At 39.1% G+C, this 19,856-nt stretch overlaps 1 protein-coding gene across 13 annotated transcripts in view; it reads right to left on the bottom strand.

Annotated features, from left to right (window-relative positions):
* The window catches only part of PCNT (pericentrin), a 101,231-nt gene that overhangs the window by 51,696 nt on the left and 29,679 nt on the right, over nucleotides 1–19,856 (bottom strand). For 11 of the 13 annotated variants that reach the window (XM_068408016.1, XM_068408019.1, XM_068408017.1 and 8 more), the window contains 12 exons: nucleotides 19,604–19,820; nucleotides 17,965–18,203; nucleotides 15,541–16,022; nucleotides 13,678–14,254; nucleotides 12,314–12,547; nucleotides 10,486–10,650; nucleotides 7,150–7,296; nucleotides 5,435–5,586; nucleotides 4,367–4,581; nucleotides 3,707–3,918; nucleotides 2,057–2,219; nucleotides 844–987 (listed from right to left, as the gene is read on the bottom strand). In XM_068408016.1, the coding sequence (XP_068264117.1) occupies nucleotides 844–987; nucleotides 2,057–2,219; nucleotides 3,707–3,918; nucleotides 4,367–4,581; nucleotides 5,435–5,586; nucleotides 7,150–7,296; nucleotides 10,486–10,650; nucleotides 12,314–12,547; nucleotides 13,678–14,254; nucleotides 15,541–16,022; nucleotides 17,965–18,203; nucleotides 19,604–19,820 (2,947 nt within the window). The remainder of the gene's footprint in view (nucleotides 1–843; nucleotides 988–2,056; nucleotides 2,220–3,706; nucleotides 3,919–4,366; nucleotides 4,582–5,434; nucleotides 5,587–7,149; nucleotides 7,297–10,485; nucleotides 10,651–12,313; nucleotides 12,548–13,677; nucleotides 14,255–15,540; nucleotides 16,023–17,964; nucleotides 18,204–19,603; nucleotides 19,821–19,856) is intronic. The other 2 variants (XM_068408018.1, XM_068408025.1) reach the window with 2 other exon arrangements.

The following is a 19,856-nucleotide window of genomic DNA, read 5'->3' as shown; positions in this document are numbered from 1 at the left end:
TTGCAGTGAGTCTCTCTTTTATATAAATGTTTAAGATACTTGCCTCACCTTATCCTCTCCAACAACGCTACCTCATTCAGCTTTTTAAGTCCAGGTACTTTCCTTTAAAAACCTGAACAGACTTTGAGCTTGATCATGAAAATCTCTCCACAGTCACCCTTACTGATCATGTGTGTATGTTTTGACAGGACAAGGCTGGGGAGCAGGGGAAAAGCTTAGGTATGAAACTAAGTACACATCATCATCACAGTTTAACTTTCCAACCCGGAAGTCTCTCTCCCTTTTCCCTTTCCCTTTCCCTTTGGGGGGCGGGGGGGGGATAACAGAGGGCATCTGCCACAGGTTTAATAGCTGGCCCAGCTTTAAAACCGTGACAACAGTTTTTTCATAATTCAAATAATCTTCCAGGAGTATTTTATTTATTCCATCATTATTAAGTTATCTCCATAAACCTGGAAGCAGTCAAAATCCTTGAAGCTCCAACTCTTCTCTTTGACTGCAGTGTCAAATAACCAGCATTTCAGTTACTAACTAGGTGCTAATTATCTGTTGCAACTAACTACCTGTAGTTAATACATGTCTCTTATTTTCTCAGACATTTTCCATTTCTAAGCATAAGACTACAGCAGTACCCTTCACTAACAGTACTATCACCTTATAAGCAAAGAACCAGCTGTTTTATTTTATTTTCTGCTTTTACAAGACCCTGCTAACCTCTATACCAGACTGAGGTGCTCACTAGGTCATCAAACCAAAGACTGATACATTACAGAAACACATTGCAGTGTGCCCTGACTGGAGACAATTTTGTTTTCCAGTAATAGTGTCATACCCACTCCTCACCAAGAATTGCTTGATCCTGGGTTAGCTCCTGGAAGCGTTCACGCATATTCTCCAGCTCCACAACAAGGCGACGTTCAGATTCTTCTTTTAGATTCAAGGCCTCTTCCAATGCAGCTTTTTCTGCAACATAGCCCTCGATAATGCCTAAAATCCCAAGTCAGAATACAAATAAAACAACAGACAAATTCATCTATTGGAAAAAAAGCAGCTTGAAAACACCAGTAAACGATTTTTTGCCAACAATGGAAGGTGACATAGAAAGGAAGATGTGCAGGGTGACTTAAATTTACACTGTAGCTAGGCTTTTTGAAGTATCTTAAGAGATAAAATGTACCAGTTAATGAATTCTAACAGATTTTATTATGCTGCCAGGTCACAAAATGTCTCCAAACATGTAGAATATATGTGGGGATCACCTCACAACATAGGACAGCCTGACACAACCTGTGCTGCAGGTTGAGGTTCAAAGAAAAGGAATGTCCAGAAAGTAAGATCAAGTGTTAGATTCAGAGCCCAAGAAGTTCAGAAACAATCCACAGAAAGGAAGGAAATAGGATTTTGGAAAGACCAAATAAGCCTAAAGGAGCATGACTGAAGAGGAATGAAAGGCAGGTGCCATGATTAGGGAGAGAAGCTCAACTTGAAGGACACAGAAACCCTCAAAGACTCTCCTACATAAAGGCAAAGGCCTCAAGCTGTAATCTTCACAAGGAGGAATTAGACTGATGATGTGCAGTCTGTGATAGTGTTGAGTTCAACAGCCTCAGCCTTTTTGTCTCTTCTTACAGAATCTCTTTATGCCTGCACTACCATCAAACATTGCTCTAGTTCATGCTGAACCCTTCCAAGGTCAGACAGGTGGGCTGACTTACGCTGGGAGCATATCTTCTTTTCAATAATCCAAGCTCCCATGTTTAGACATGCAGGAATGCAAACCGCTGGTTTAAAAATCATGGTATTTTTCACATGCAGTCAAGGGTATAAGTATAGGACTAACCACTATCACGCTTGCCCCAGGGAAATGCATGAAGAGAATTAGCAATTTGCAAGAGAATATCCATGCTTTAAGTAACTTAGTAACCTGAAATGCAGAAAATGGATTATAGACAGGCAAATGAACAAAAAAAGACTCAAAAAGCCTATCAGATATTTGGAGGAATGAGCTATGAATAAATGACACTGAAATCTCTTCATAGCGGTTTCATTTTCTTACCCTCTGCTTTATGAAGCTCTAGAGCCAGCTGATTCTTGGCCTCATTTTCCTCGCTGAGGCACTCCATTAGTTCCTGGTGCTGACTAACCACTTGGGCAGTTTCCTGATTTCGTCGGCTGAATTCTTCTTTAAATTGCACATGGTTTTCATGCATTTTCTCCAGCTAAAAGTAAAAAATTTCTCCTAGCATCAGATCTTGGATGCACATGCAATATAACAATACTACAGACATTTAAACAAAAACCCTCTTAATTTTTTATGCATTAAGGTCCAGGTTTTGAAGTTTCATTTTAGTATTAGGTTGACTTTGCCCAAAACCCCTGGACACTTGGGTGACTCCCTGCACTCACATACCTGTATTTTTGCCACAAATCTTCCTTAGGCACCTAAGTTTCTTTACTGTGCATAGAGACACCTCCCTGTTGGCTAAAGTGCTCAGCCTGACAATTCCTGAGCCACTTGAAATTCAAAGCATCCTTACAATTAATTTCTTCAAAAGATTCAGGCACGTCTAATGGACAGTGAAGTCAATATATTATCAGGTTTCCAAGGTACGGCACCAGTTCTCTGAGACTATGTATCTCGCATTCCTACGTGCAACATCTCAAGTTCAAAGGAAAGGAACAGAGCAGCCCTATTCCCATTTAGTTTATATTTAGCTTATCCTGGTGGATAGGACATTTCACAGAGGTAAGCAAAATATGCTTGAATGCAGCTGATGAAGGTGACCTACAATGTAGATCTGCCACAGCTTGGGCAAGTGAAGTGCTTCAACCACAAGTTAGCTACATGCTAGTGGAACCAGCATCAGTACCCAAAAGTACAAATTTAAGCAGCAAATTCTCGGAGGGATTTTTTTAAGATGGTGAATATACATTTCACTCAGACACTTATCTCTGGGTTGCACAAAATACTTGAAGAGAAGATGAATTTCAGATATATTCCTTCCCTTCACATTTTCTCTTAAATTGGGGGCCTCCTTACTCGACAAACTAATTACTGTAGCACTAAATTCAATCCTCTAAATGTATACAGTACTTGGGCATCTACTTCAGATTTACTTTACAACTTCTCTTCCCAAAGCTGAATATGTAGACACTGCAAAACTCAGTATGAAAATACTCACATTCTTTTATGATATTGAGTCCAGCTCCTTTTATCACAACTAAGCAGTATATAATTACAAGGATGTTTGCTTCCTACTATTTACATATCCCCAAAACATTTTAACATGGGACTGAGTTTTCTTGAACCTGCTTATCAATGTTGAAGAAGCATTGATGTGAAGTACAATAAAAACCCCTCAATGACCCTTAACTCTTGGTCTCCTGAAGTTACCAAATGCATCTAAAAATCCTAGTTTAAATCTACTTAAGGTAACCAACTTACAGCCTTCCTACAGGATCTGCTAGGAAAAAAAAACAAGTCGCTAAAGTCTCATTTATAAGAAATGATCAAATAAGGGCAAAACCTTTGTTGTAAGGAGCAGCGGATGCACATGCCTCCCTATACTGATAACTTGTCATGTATTCAGACAAAATCTGTTTCTTTTTAGTAGCCAGTCCCTACAGGGTGATAAATACACGAGTCTTAAAACAGATTTCACATTTATAGTATAATCAAACTTTTAAATCTGTATGGATGTATTACTTGTTTAGTTGATTCTGTAACCAGCTCCAGAAGTCTCTCCACTGCAGTGCGCAAACGATGACAAATTTTCAGTATCATTTCTTCATTTTCACATGCCAATTCTGGCTTTGCAAAAACACTTTCACATAAGTATTGGCTCAACTCAGACCCCTCGTCAGTCACTGGAGACAGCTGGTTGTGTTCTGTGAGAGTTTCATCGAGCAGTTCATCTACTGAAAACAAGCAAGCTATTTAAAAACACAGAAAAATGACACAGAACTGCCCACTCAGATAACAATATTGCTTGATCCTGAAGATGTATTACAAGGTAAAGCTTCCACACGTTAATAACTCAATGTTGACAAATCAAGATGCTCTTTCACAATGTTTAGATATATTGTGCTATATACATCAGGGCTCAAGACTCTGCATTCATTTTTCCTGCTCTATAACCCATTCAGCTTTTTCCAGCAACATTTTAGTCTTTGCACTATTAAAAGAATTAAAATGAAAGAACACTGGTAGACACTATCTTAAGTGTGGAGCAACTTTGAAAGAGACACAGAAAACCCTGCAACAAGAGATAACCCCTTTCTGAACCTCATCCAAATAAAGGGAATTGAAAAGGCGTTTTTCAAGAATGTGAATTGACTACATCCAATTATGCAGATTTCTACTCACCTTTTTCTAGGTGATGCTTCTCTTTGGCTTTGAAATACTGCATGAATCCCATTTCTTCCATAATAATGTGACTTTCTCTAGAATCTCCAGAAGTCAGACTGTCATCAAGGCAAAGACCAATCTTGCTACAGATAAGGTCCTCAATAGCTATTGTGGCCTTCACCAACTCTATAAGCAATTTTAAAACATGCTGATAAGACTCCTGCAGTTTTTTCCTAGAACAAAAGCATATCAAAGACTTCAAAAATTGCATGCACTTGATTTAAAAGACATTTTGAACCTACTGAAAAACAGTCTAAAATGCCACAGTCTGACAGTTATCAGTGAAAATGATTCAGATGACTCACAAAAAAACAAGGCCATTTTCACAGAGCAGGCTCAACAAAAAACCTTTTGTCTTCTCCACAGGTAGATGCAGAGATCATACAGCAGTGACAAGCATCTCAGGCTTCCACATCTGTGGTAGCACCAGTAGGGAGAACACATCTACTACTATAGTATCTGTGACACCAAAATAACTAGGGCTGTTCTGGCAGAGTAGACAATAAAAACTATATTTATGAAAACATATTAGTTTTAAGAAAAGCAGTAAGCCAGTTTCTTAAAGGTGAGAGAGGGAATTCTTCTAGAAGCTTATTCAGCATGACAGCTTCTCTCTAATCCACACATTTCAATGACATATCAAACCAACCTACATTGCACTGAAGGGTTTCTATGACCGAGAGGCTTTCTCCATTTCCTAGCTTCTTCCAAGATTATAGACAGTGGAAACCCCAAAACACCAAAGCCTCCATCAGACCACAAGAAAAAAAAAAAGGAAGAAAAAAACCAAACCAAAACAAAACCCAACCTTGCTCTCCGTATCAATGAAGAGGTAATGGTTGGTAATGGCTGGTAATACAAAAAAAACTCAAAAAACCTTGCAAATAAAGCCAATATATCATCATCCTACAGTATTAATTTGCACTGGCTTAGTTTTGCCTGGTTATTGATTTCTTTATGAAAAGTGAGAAAACTAGCAAACAAAAAACCAACCACTAAGCATTATACAACCCAAGATGTACAAACCTTTCATCCTTGGACTGCTCCATATCAGATCTCAACATATCTACCAAATTCCCTCCTTCTTGGTTTTCTCTGTCCCGCCGCTGAAGGAGCGTCTCCAGTTCAGAGCTGGTCTCCTCTATTTCACGGTTTAAAGACTCCGCTTTCTTTTCCAGCTGTGGAAAATACAGTAACAATGCAACAAAGTGGATCATTTTGCCTAAACTATGAACTTCACCCAGTGATCTTACCCTCCATGACTTCATTTATATTCACACAATCATCGTCTGCTGTTACACAAATTTGCTTCCATGAGTACTAGAAATGAAGGACAGCAGAAAGACTAAAAATGAATGTTTTGGTTTTTTTTTTTAGTTGTTCTTTTCTGACATCGATTTTGCTTCAGGGAGCTGCCTTGTATTCAGATTCAGTGCATACAAGCAATGCAAAAAGCTTATGAAAACTCTGTGTCATAATTTGGTTTGCTCTTAGTTTGCTTTCATTATTACGCCTCAAAGACACAAAGCAATGTCCTAGCATAGATTTTTGACACTGTAGCGCACAAACCTGAACAGCAACTTGGTCCAGTATCATCAGGGCTGGCCAACTTTCTTCTTTGCTTTATAAGTTCTGCCTGAAAACAATTTTCTAGAAAAATGTCTTCTCTCCTTGCATTTATATGTTCAGACGACACTTCCATCCCATTTTTATTTTTATATATATATATATATATATTTATATATTTATATTTTAAATTAGGTATATGTATGTATATACCCACCCCAGGTCCCCAGATTTTGCTGCCAAACAAATCAGTATTATGTTGTTAGAAACTCTGTCTCAAAAGTAAGCCAACTAATTAGTCAAAATACCTATTTTGGAGGAAACTGCAAGGAAAGAAAAGCATTTTACTCCCCTGCCAACTTTCTCACCCCTCATCAAATCCTGCATGAAGAGCAGAAAACAATAATGTATTTCTTCCAGTAGAGGAAATTCTTCATGTTGCTCCCTGTTTTCCCACAAAACATAAAGGCCTAACAGAACAGTCCCATCTACCATATACTCTGGTCCGAGCTTCCTGAACATGTGAGAGAAGACATGAATGTTTTATTTTGTTTTATAGTCTATTTTGAAAACTTAAAGCTATTACTTTAATCACTGAAAAAGAACTTGACATTTCTAAACTTCCCAATTAAAAGAGACACCTTTTTCAAGCTGTTTCTCTCTCTCTAAAACTTTCTGGGCAACCTAGATTCAGCTTAGATATTTGCTTTACAGGAGGCATTAAATTTTGTTTGGCAAATTAATGTTATCTTTGCCACTTCCAGATCCAAACTTCCCATTTGCCTCTCTTACTTCCTCCAAGCTATAGGTCAGTTGGTCTAACAAAAGCTACTAGAGCACTATCTTCTTGACAAAAAAACGTGATATAGACAGCATTTAATACACAGACAACAAAAAAGGCAAACATCCAACCTTCTCTTACAAAGCAGTGTTAATCTCCCTGAGAAATGGCTGAAGACCAGTTTTCAAGCTGCTACCCATGCTATCCATGTTACTGCTGTAGCACTCCAACTAAGAGACAGAGCCCACCATACATTACACCTTGAAAACTAGTGATCACAAGAATTATACGCACAGTCCCTCTATATACATCTTGAGAAAGGTGAGGGCACTGTGCTAAAAATACAATCACAGAAGTGCATTTAAAATCTAGGCTTAAAATATTTTCCACGCACCTGGATAATTATTGCTGCTTTTTCCTGTAGCTGGGCTGATAACATCTCCTGCTCCTTTTGGTGAGCAGCCTGTGCCTTCTCCATCTCCTGAATCAACATCTGCTCCTTGTCATGTAGTGATGCCTTTTTTTCAGCTTCAAATTCATCCTGCATAAATCACACACACTTTAATTTACAGAGAGAGAGAAAAAAAAAACAAAAACAAAACCAAACCAAAAAACCCACAACCAAAACCCTCCCCCCTTCTTTTTTTTCTTCAAGTGTACACACCTTACCTCTTAGATTAACTAGCAGTAACTTACACAGTTAACACCCCCAATCAAAATTATGCCGAAATTATGATTTACAAATAGTTAAGGAGGTAAATGAACTATCTGAATGCGCTCACTGAGACCTGGGTCATTTCAGACTGCTGAGACAGTGATGAGGAACAGAAAACAGATGGATAAGTCAAGACAGAGACAGACAGAAGCCACTTTCACCAACTGCAACATGCATAGTACCGAGTTCCACATGGGAGGAGTGATTTATCAGAACAAACAAAATCTACAACGTAGATTTACATGGCTAAATGATCTAGAAGCTACGAAATTGGATCTCACTTACCTCAGAGTGCTCTAAAGCACTCTAAAGGAAGGGATTATTAGACATCCCCCACTCCTGCATCAGCAAATAAGGGGGGGTAAAAGGGTCCTGGGATCCCTTCCCAAAGATGCTAAAAGGAACTCTGATTAGTAATTGTTTCTGCAACACCAGAATTGGGAAGTGAGTAGTCTTGATCACAGCATAAAAAAACCCATGCAATTTGATCTATGAACACCAATACACTCCAAAGTGACAGCTGCCTTTTTATTGGTAAGTCAAGAAAACACTTTTTCCCCAGCACATGGAATAAGACTTCAGAGCAGAACATATGCAGTCTCCTGAGCTGTTCTGGATCCTTTGTGGAAGACTCAGTCAGTCCTTGCACTGAGTAAACTCAAACAGCAGAGTGCCTAGCAGTTAGCAAGATACAAATGAACAGAGACAAAGGAGTATGAGGACTTTCCTCAACCAGTACAGTAAACTTATAGAATCATACATAGAATCACAGAATGGTTTGGGTTTGAAGGGACCTTAAAGATCATCCAGGTCCAACTCCCCTGCCATGGGCAGGGACACCTTCCACTAGACCAGGTTGCTCAGGGTCCCATCCAACCTGGCCTTGAACACTGCCAGGGAGGGGGCAGCCACAGCTTCTGTGGGCAACCTGGGCCAGTGTCTCACCACCCTCACAGGAAAGAATCTCTTCCTAATATCTAATCCAAATCTCCCCTCTTTCAGTTTAAAACCATCCCCCATATCACTCCATGCCCTTGTAAAAAGCCCCTCTCTAGCTTTCCTGTAGCCCCTTCAAGCACTGAAAGGCTGCTAGAAGGTCTCCCTGGAACCTTCTCTTCTCCAGGCTGAATAACCTCAACTCTCTCAGCCTGTCTTCATAGGAGAGGTGCTCCAGCCCTCTGATCGTCTTCGTGGCCTCCTCTGTACTCGCTCCAACAGCTCCATGTCCTTCTGCTGGGGTCCCCAGAGCTGGATGCAGCACTGCAGGTGGGGTCTCACGAGAACAGAGTAGAGGGGCAGAACCCCCTCCCTCGACCTGCTGGCCACGCTGCTTGTGATGCAGCCCAGGATACGGTTGGCCTTCTGGGCTGCAAGCGCACATTGCCGGCTCATGGTGAGCTTCTCGTCAGCGGTCACCCCCAAGTCCTTCTCCTCAGGGCTGCTCTCAATCCATTCTCCGCCCAGTCTGTATTCGTGCTTGGGATTGCACATGTGGACGAAGTCTCTGAAACAGCCTGCCTATTCTTAGAAGCAGTGCATCCACTAAAAGAGTATGTCAGACTGTAGAAAGGAACTCTGAATACCTAAAAACTGCTAGGGGAGGCAGGGGGAAGATAGCAAGGAAACTGTCTGGCATGAAGATCATCCCATAAATGAGCATGGGGGAAGTAGGAAGGGGAAGGCTCATTGTAAAAGCCTTTAACAAACCATGATGCAGCTCAGCCTGACATTGCGAAGAGATCCAGTCAGTCTTTTCTGGGACAAAACACCGGTCGTCAAGTTAATGAGAAAAAAAACCCCACAAAGACAGCTGTACTAGCAGTAGAATTACCCCTGGCAAAATTTCAATGAAAAGAGAGATTTCTGGTGTCCCTACTCAGTAACTAAAGTGCCCAGGCAAGAGGGAGAAAAGCAGGAATCACTTCTGGGGTATATGCATAACAGTCAGTCCACTTCCAGTTTCTGTGGACTGAAGGCTGGGGTTCAGCTGAGGACAGCAACGCCAAATATGTCTCCAGCAGCTTTTCAGGATACACTTGTGTCCTCTGTTTCAAAAGACAGCTGCACCAGGTAGAGAGAGGTCAAAGAATGACCAGGACTCCACAGTGGGCCAGAGGCAAGAAATAGGAGACATTTTCTGCACATCTACAGCAACCAGTTCTAGAGGTTTGTGCAACTGTTAGGAAGAATCCCACCTCAAGCCTGAGCACTGACAGGAACAGTAAGGATCTGTCGAAATCTCCCAAGGAGAAGCAAATAAGGAAGGTGGTACTTCATCTAATCTAAGTTATTTGTGCTCAACAAGTTGACCTCAACACATGCTCAGTACAGTGATAACACTGAGATGAATGTAAGCACCGCTCTCAGTGTGTTGGTGAGTTTCCCTCTCTCTTCTGACACAGGATGAGTCTTCTCCATTCATTTAATAGCTTGACACTTGCTCATCACCTAACCAATGAAGGCATTTTGTGCAAGGCTCAGAAGATGATAGGCAATTACCACATCGTACACAAGGCCAAACAAAGATAATTTTCAGGGATAAGCACCTTGAAGATGATCATCAAGATGAAAGTTTGGAACTCAAATGATGAACCCAAGAAAGCAGAAACTAAGAACAACTACAAAAAAATCTCATGCACAAAGTGCTCACTGTCATCACACACTTGGTAAAAGCTTAGGTAACGCTGAACATTTTTTGCAATATATGCACAAGCGCAGTAGACAAGGCATGATAGGCCAAGGGCATAGTCTCTGAAGACACCAAGAAGAAAAAGTTTCAAATGACAAACTGAACATAAATGTACACAAGGACTGTTGCTTAGAGTAAATACTTTCCACTGATTTTTTTTTGGTTTTGTGTGAAGGACACCGCTTCACACCTACTTCAGGATTTTAACAGAACCCTGTAGTAAACACCGTAACTGCTTACAGAACACTGCATTGCTTCCAGTTCTGCTTTTTCAGTAAAACACGCTACCAGTGCATGCTCTGAAGTTCATTTTAATCAGACCCTACCTTCAGCTGTGCAATCTGCTGCTCAAGCAGCACCTCCGACTGACACTTCAGCAGCTCAATCTCTTCCTGGAACTGAAGCTGCTGCTTCAATTTTACCTCCTCAAATTGAGCCAGAAGAGCTGTTCGCACACTTTCTACTTCAGTGGCTGATGCAGAAGCATACATCTGCAGACAAGTAATATAAAATATTTTAGCCGTAGTGTTATAATGAAGGAAAAAATAAAACCAAACCAAAATGAAACCATCAAGCTCAGCCAAATTCTTCAGAGTATTTTCACAATAGTTCTCTCCAATCCTCAAGGTCATACAGCACTGCTATCTATCATCATGCTGAGTATAGAAAAAAGCAAGTTCATAAAAATAGATAAGAAGCAATAGATGAGGTATCAAGTATCTTTTATATTCATGAGACCATCAGGTCAGACTAACAGAGTACTCCCTACTTGTTCTTTCCAATAGACATTTGTCTAAGCGAAATTCAAAGAAATAAGGAAGAAAGAGAGGGAGAGAAACACCGGGAGAGCATATTTTGTTAAGATGTGATTTATCTTGTTCAAATGGGATTAAACATTACGCAGTTATATTTAATGTAATTATCCTATGAGATACAACAAAGAAGTCCATCAAAAATATCAGAGAAAGGTTGGGGGGTTTTTGTTCATTTGTTGTTTTTTTTCTATTATCTTCTCTAAAAAGAGTCACTGTAGTCATCTGAACAGAGAGACATCCTGTTTCTAGGATGAAGGGCTTAAAATTCTAATAATCACGAGAATTTCCCACAAAACTAACTTCCCAGGCAAGCTATTCTTCCAAAAGTAAAGAGTTTGCAATGCACTCCAGCCAGCTGGGAACAACTACCAGCTCCAAGGCCTGACAGTCCAAAAAGAACACAGGGGATCTCCTCAAACCTAAATGTTTTTTGAGGTGCACCAAGTAAAACAAAGGTGCACCAGTGATGAGGGAGTTATTTAGCACACTACCCAATTTTCAAATTAGTAAGTGAAAAAGCAAAAGTTATATTTTAATATGACATATGTTGTTTGGTTTTAGCTGGATAAAGCTCATTTTGTTTGTGACTTCTAATGTAATACATAATATAGAAAAGTGAAAAGTCTTAATCACTTGTGGCTGCTTGCATCAACAGAAGTCAGATTGTATACAAGACTGAATAAATATTTCCATTTATTTATTCCATTTCAATGTTTAAAGAGAACTTAAGTGTAGATGAAATTTTTAGCCTTCACTATCACCAAGCTTACACATTAACACTCCCAACAAGAAGAAATGGTAAAGCTTTAAGGGCAACTAGGAAGACTTCCAAACCTCACTGAGAAAACATATTTGGAAAAGTATTACCTACTGTAATTTCTCTAAGAAAAGAAGAAATCAATGCCAGTACAGGTTGTTCACTTATAAAACCTTGAATTGAGCAGTTACTTTCCACAAATGGTTAATGACCTTATCTATTACCTATTAGTTTTCTATCAAAATGGCAGCTTTAAAATTTTTAATTAAATACAGCAGGAACTCAGAAGAAAGCAAGCCCACTTCTCCCCTCCCCTCCTGCACCAATAAAGACAGCACTGCAAACATGGATTTAAATTTTAAAAATTCAGGATAACACATATATATGAATTCTCTTAAGCTCTTTTAGATAAAGCAAGGCTTAAAAATGTTAACTTTATCTCCTCTTACGTACTGGCACTATTAAAAAAAAAATCCAAAAAGCATCTAGATATACAACCTTACTTCTAAGGTTAATAAAACTGAATTTACTTTAGGTTACAGTATGGGTTGTTTTGGATTTAGGTATTAGCAACATTCTGACCTCTTGCTCACGTTCATGCTGTGCTTTTAGTTTCCCCAATTCTGTTTCCAGCTCCCTGGAGTATTCTTCTTTATGTTTCTTAATTTCTGCCTCATGAAGGTCCTGAAGTTCTTTAAGTGCTTTTCTATGCTTTTCCTCCATATACAATACTTCCTCACGTAACACATCTAGGGCCAGACGTTTCTCTTCTTCCAGCAACCTTCTTTGATTTTGAAGAGCTGTGTTCAAATCAACCTGTGTAAGCATTCATTAAAAAAGGAGAGGGGGAAAAAAAGTAAGTACAAATATTTCTGTAACCCATCTGTAAAGCACATGTCCTGCTGTATCAAAGCTTCTTAAGCAAACAGGAACAATATTGCCTCATGAATGATGAGCACACATACATACACACTCTCTGTATCATTGGAATGGGTTTATTTTTTTGTATCTAATAAAAGTTTTGTAAATCCCCTACTTTTTCCTCTATCCACGACAGCATTCCCCATCAACACAATCTTCAACTCTTTTTCTTTTTGAAGTTCTTTACACTCAAGAACAATCAAAATGCAGATTTAAGATTAGTTAACAAATATAGGACAGAAAAAAAACACCCATCTTTCCCCCTACACAATCTTCCTCTCAGCCTTTGGGGACACAGGAACCATATATAATCGTAAGTTTGGGAAGTGGGCATGGTGACAGACAAGTCTGAAAAACAGTACATCTCTCTGGGAGGCTCTAAAGTTTCAGTCAGGAGCTAAGCCTTCTTACTCCTTTGACTTGGAGAAGTCTTGGGATCATTTTTTACCCATCTGAACTCTAGAAGAGCTCACACCTCTGCCCTATCAAGAGCTATGGACTTCTGTTAAACACCCTAAGACAAGGTCCACTCACCCACGACTTGCTCCCAAAATCTCATCTGGGACCTTTAGAAATACCTTTCTTCCATTCTTCTCCTCCAGAATGTGCTACTAGGGAAGATCTTTGGATTCCTAGAGATGTAGCTTAACCTACAGAATTACATTTACTTTGTTCTAATCACTTCTGAAGAATTATATGGTAACTCTTAAGCAGAGAAACCCTGAGCCACAAAATGGAAACCTTCCAAACTGAATTATCTTAAAAATATTTACTTCATTTGTACCTTTTCCACACACTGAGATAGAAAACTCATCAGCCCGAGCATCCAGGGGAGGGGGAAGCGACAGATGGACTTAATTTCCAGCTTCAGTTTCCTATTTCGGCTCACAATATGGCCACACACAAGTGTAAGTGCTGGCACAAAGGAGGTTGTATAAATACACCCCAAGAACAAGGGAAAAGGTGATCCCACACAATGTACCATGAAGTTTCACCTTCTATGCAAAGTTTTCTTTCTGACTCACCTTATGAACTGCTTCTGCTTCAAGAGCCATGGCTTTAAGTTTTTCCATATGAACAGTAGCTAGCTCAATTTTCAAATTATTTTGGGAAAGCTGAAGTTCTTCAGCATGCTTTAATTTCAACATCTCTATCTCCTGAACCAAGCGTGCTTGATCCATTTTATCCTTTTCATGGAGCTGTTCTGTGTGCTGCAGCTGTAGCTTCTCAAGAGCCTGACTGTGTTCATCTCTTATATTCTGAATTTCAGATAGGTAGGACGACTCCAAGGAATCCAGATTTGATAAGTGTTTAGCCTCCAGCTCATCAGTTTGTGCCTGATGCTTTGCCTGTAGTTCAGCAACACGCGCTTCAAGCTGAATCTGCTGTTTACTTTCTAGTGTAGATTTAAGTGTCTCAATTTCAGCTTGGTGCTTTGCCTGAAACTCAGCTGTAAGAGACAAAATTTGCTGCTTATGCTTCTCCTGTAACTGCTGACTTTGGAGCTCCAGCTCATCGACATGTTTCTTTTTCAGCTCTTGGAGAAGAATCTCTTGCTCAGTTGTGAATTTCTGAGTCATAGCTTTGTGTTCCTCCATAAACCTATATTATTTTCAAGAAAGTTAAGACAATATTGTCAAAAAGACACTTTAAAAAATAATAATTGAAATAATGAATGAAAACCAAAGAAAAATAAGTACGCCTTACTTAGCCTCCACAAATTTTACTTTATGTTTCAAATACAGAACTAATTCAAAGCAAGCCACAAAGATGATTTCATAGTCACATAATTACAGGTTTACGGAATGTCACTTGGTAGTATCTGGTTATTACTAGGTAGACTGGAACCCCTATTAAATTACTCACTAATACAGAGCAACATACAAACATCATTCTCTCTTTTAGAAAATACTGCCCTATGAAAGCATCTAGGACATAGTATATACGTTGTCTGCATCTTGAATGTGTTGTCTGCAAGTAAATGACCTGCCATAAGAAACATCTCTAAAAACATCTGGTTAAAACTGAGACATAAAACCACCATGGAAGTGTATGTGGGATACTTGGGGGCTCCTCCAACCTCATCTCATCTCTGAGGTCTGCTTAAAACTTGATGCAGATTTAGTATCTGAAATGCTGCAATTTACTGTAATCATTAACTATAGTATTTTTGGATACAAACACCATTAATTAAAAAGTGATTGGTTATTTAAAGGCTAAGTTCCTGCTTTCAGCATTTTCTTACTGATTATTTCCCCAATCTTGTTCTATGAGCGTATGCTTGGGGAGGAAAGAAGGGATAAATTCGAAGCAATGCATGCAAATACAAACATGTAATTGTTTGAAAATTTCTTTTAATACACTAAAACAATGAGGGTACAAAGGGGAGGAAAAACTGAGCAGTTACAGCCTTCATGTCTAACTAGAACTTAAGAATACCATATGAAGCCCATCAATCTCAGCATTCAGTGGATAACACAAGCTTCACTCACCAGGAAAAACTTGCTCAAATTCATTTGATTTATTTGAAAACTCTTAAAAAAATTTAGAAAATTTTTCCACTTACATGCCCTGTAACACTTCCCCTCCTCTAAGGCTGGTATAAGAATACAACGCACAGCTGAAAATCGTAACTGTAACAGGCAGAACCCGACTGCACTTCATTTGATTTGCTAGACTAGATTAAATGCATTTAAATGAAGCAAAATTCTATAGTAAACCATAATGGACAGCATTACTGCTCCTTGGGAGAGTAAGCTTTACACGTATAAATTAGCTGGTGCCATCAAGTGACAAATCACTACGACTCATTAAGTATAAAATAAGAAAAAGTAACCATAACAACGACTGAACTGGTAAGTAAAAGTGATCCAATACTCAGGACTTACTTGTTTTGTGCTTCCAGAAGTTTCAGCGTGCATTCTTCCTGCAGACAAAGTGTGGCCTTTTCCATTTCATTTGCCATGAGCACTTTGGCTGCCTGCAGGTCACTCTCATATTGCTCCCGAGATTTCTGCATAGCCTGTGCCTGGGCATTTGCAAGGCTGTCCTCTAGTTGCTGCAAGTTGTTTTGCTGCTCTTTTACCAACTTCTCCAATTCTAGAATTTTGGCAGCTTGGTGATCTTGAAGCTGATTCATTTCAGCTTCACGAAGTTCAAACTCCTTTTGTAAATTCTGCTTCTCATATTCCGCTCTATTTTTCAGTTCTATACGCAACAACGATAACTTCTCTTCTGCTTGGATTCTCTGGTCCTCACTTTCGCATTTCCATATCTTCTCTTTTTCTTTGTACATAGTCTCCATTTTCTGGACTTCTTCTCTGGCTTCCCTTAATTTATTCTTGTGATCCTCAGCAATTTTATTTTTCACCTGTGAACACAGTTATGAAAAAATGCATAAAATACTAAAACCAAACTGAAGCGTGTGAAGTGAACATTCTCAGGCATTCAAGATCTTGGAGAGATTAAATTCTTGCAGTGACGACACCCTTCCAAAATAAAGTAAGGCTGAAACGTCAATTTATAGGTACTTGAATTCAACGCACTATTAAGAATTAATTGGGGTAAGGAAGATAAAAAATTAAGGGAAAATTCTAGAATTAATATAGTACTCTCTCTTTTTTCTTGGGGACACTCTTCTTCATTTCGGGACTTCAACTTACAAAGCTAAGGGCACCTTAGGTATTTATATCAGGCATGATTAAAAATCGCTTTTAAACCTCTCTTCTCCTTATACATTCCAGTGGTATTTCCCATGCAGTGTCCAAGACAATGATCTCATACATAGCATAAAAGCAACACAAAAAGCATTTAGCATAAAACCAGAAAAGCCAAAGCACCAAATGATTGCCAATGACAAAAGAAAAAAAAAATACTCTAAGAATACACTAGAGGTAAACAGGTAAACAAATAAATAGTAAACTAAGGAAACAACAGGGTCACCTCTTGGAAGAAAATTAAAAGAAGCTAATATGAGATCGCATAGGAGCATCAGTATGAAGTATACTCTTCAGTTTTCACTTGGAAGGTTTGTTCTGAACAAATATTTAAGCATTCATTTATGCTACAACCTAAATGAAGGGGCAGGAAAGAAACACAAAGAAACCCAGATTTTGATTAACATACAATCCATGAAAACTGGGGGCGGGGGGAGGCACTGGAAATAGAAAGGCAATTGAGGAAATCAGTTCACTCTGTTTCTGAGAGCGAGAGACCAGAAGGCAAACAAAATATGTGTTTCCAGGTAGTGGATCTGCATGTGGGACAGGCTTTTTTCAAACACCTCATTCTGTATATGCTTCTACCGAGCCAGCAGTGCCACAAACAAGATACTGCAGGAGACAGGAGTAAACTAGTAGTACTGGAAACTTCACTACTGGAAGCTTCAGCTGAGTCTCCATGTTATCTGCAAACAGTCTGCAACTGTTTTTTCTGTCTGTCTCCACCAGTTTTTAAGTCTGGAGAAGGATACACACCTCTCTCTCTTTAAAAAGGGAGGAAAGGAGGACTTGAGAAATGGAGAGCTTCATCCATCTAATTCTCAGAAGCATTCAAATATTGGAACAAATTAAACAATGAACATCCAATCTAATTTTATCCTCAGATGGGACAGCTGATTTAACAGGTAAGACAGAAGGTGCCAGATATGAACCTTTCAACTCTAAGACTTTGACGGCGAAGGTATAAGAGCTACACCAAAGCAAAGCAAAAGCAGAAATCTGTTCTCTGATTCTTCCTTCTTCCCTCAAAAAATGGTCTGAAAAATTATTTCTGGTTATTTGCTTTGAAAGACAGTCCTATCAAAACCATAAATTTCTTAGAGGGGACCCATTCAGCAGAGGGACTTTTTCCATCCGCCACAGTACTTTCTGCTGAATTCTCCATTACCACATGACAGTATGCAAGTGCACCATGGTACTTTCACACCGGGACACTAGGGTGTGCTGCAGGGAGATGTTCAGGATGAGGACCTTTTGTACATGCCTGTATTGGAGTGGTATAGGTATGCTTGACCCACGTGAATATAAAAGGTGGACTGGATCAACCCTTGAAGCACCTGCCTTCCCACACTATCTGTGCTCTTAAAGAAAAGTTCATCTGCAGAGAAACTCAGCATTTAACACTAAAGTGCTCTGAACTTCTGACTCCTATTTCAATATTTGTGTGTATCCACGCAAGCCCATTTAAAGCTGAAGCTACTATCACTAAACTAGGTGCATTCAAAGATAAGTGCTACTTCTATCTCCCTTGGCCTTCCCAACACATCTGAGCTTGCCCAACTCTATACAGAACAAGACTGTAATACGAATTACCTTTTCCATTTCCTCTTTCAGATGCTTTTCATTCTGCACAGAAAAATCTTTTTGTTTAGTAATCTCCTCCTTTAAATGCTTTATTTCTTCCAAAAGCTCTGCAATATGCTGTTTCTCAGAATGGAGGAGAGCGAGCTTAGCTTTGTGCTCTTCCTCCAGCACAGACACTCGCTCAGCCACCTCCATTTCAACTTGACGTGCTGCATCTTGAGCGCTCTGTAGGCGCAGTTTGGTGATTTCTGAAAAGAAAACAAACAAAACAAAAATGACATTCTGGAATTCATTTTCTTTTAACAGGTCCTATTAATGCACAGAAATAAACTGCACAGCTGACAATGTTCCGCTTTATAAGTAGCCACACTAACTACAGACCAACAAGAATCCCTTATCAGGATAATTTTGTGCTCTGTTCCGCTCTATCACCACCTTTGAAATTTATCAGTATCAACACACACGGAATAATGGGGAAGCATCGTGAAACCTGTGGCACGACCTCCCTCTTATGAGCAACAACCACAGAAGCTGACTTTCTTTTTGGACAATGTAATGGCAGATTTATGGAGGTTTTACCTCCTCTTTAGCCCATACTAATTACATAAGGCATTTCCCCAAAAAGTAGATGGGACAAATCTCTAAACATTCTGATTTAAGTAGTTTTGATATACTGTCTAGTACTAAAAATAAATAAATGAAGATTAGAAATATAACTGGAAATTAAAAAAAACTTGTACTAATCCTTTTAACCAACATACAGTGGAATATAGTTATAGCCATGTATGTTATATAGCTAAGTTATGGATGATGAGTTCAAATGTTTGTGTATCATACTGTGCTCCCAGAAAGAGGGTGCAGATCCAAGAACTGCCATGATCTCTTACCTGCACCTCAACAATATATGCATTTCACATTGAACCAATACAAGGCAGTATATTTCTTTTAAATTACAATTCCAAGAAAAGCAGCAACTGTTAAGAAATTAAATCAACCCATGATCACATGGGAAGTCTCATTAAATTTAGCCATATGAGGAACTTTAACCTGAGCCTTACGGCAAAAGATACCTATTACAAATTCTGCTCCCCATAAATACTTTCTTCTTTGTTCAAAAAAATTCATCCCAATGTGTATGCCAACTAGTTGGCAAACATGGGAGGAAAAAGAAATATTAATGTTAAATGAGCAGAGCACTATCAAACCCACAAAAGGAACACTTGTAAAAGAGGCATGGAACATAGAACAAAAGTGGGTCTGCTCTATGGAACAAAGTGAGAACTGACTTATTTAATGCAAATACAAGAGACATTTCACATAGCTGAGAGACAACACTAAGAAATTTTCAAATAAATAGTAATTCAGGAATTGACAGTGCCCTTCTAGGCATCAAGAATGGAAACCAACTCCTTTTAGCAACTGCTCCACAGTTGTAGTAGATTTGGAAGTACAACTCAACATGCCCATAAAGTCAGAAAGTAAAGTGCTCGATGCGAGGGAGTACCATGTGTTAAGTGTTGGCTATAGTTTAGAGTAAACTAATAACAAGTTGAAAACTTCTTCAGATAAGCCTTTAAATATTTAACGAAACATATAAGCCACAGAAGCAGCTTACCGCTTTACTTCCCAGTCTGTCAGATCATCTTACCTTTAATATGTTCTTCTGAAAGTTGGGCACGGAGCTGTTCAAGTTCTAAACAATGCTTTCTTTTCATTTCCTCAATTTCTGTTACATATTTGTCTGACAGATCCATCTTCATTTTCAGTAGGTCCTCCTTATATTGAAGTGCAAGGGAAAATCTTAAGGATTCTAATTCATGCCTGTGTTGTTCTTTAAGTTGTACGTGCAAACAGGCAAGTCCTTCCTATATAAGAAATGGGTTAGAAAGACATCTTCAGCT

This window comes from Nyctibius grandis, chromosome 9 (genome assembly GCF_013368605.1).
Source record: "Nyctibius grandis isolate bNycGra1 chromosome 9, bNycGra1.pri, whole genome shotgun sequence".
NCBI classification, from domain to species: Eukaryota; Metazoa; Chordata; class Aves; order Nyctibiiformes; family Nyctibiidae; genus Nyctibius; species Nyctibius grandis.
The sequence above is the reverse complement of the archived record's forward strand: the minus strand, read 5'-3'. Positions and strand labels throughout refer to the sequence as shown.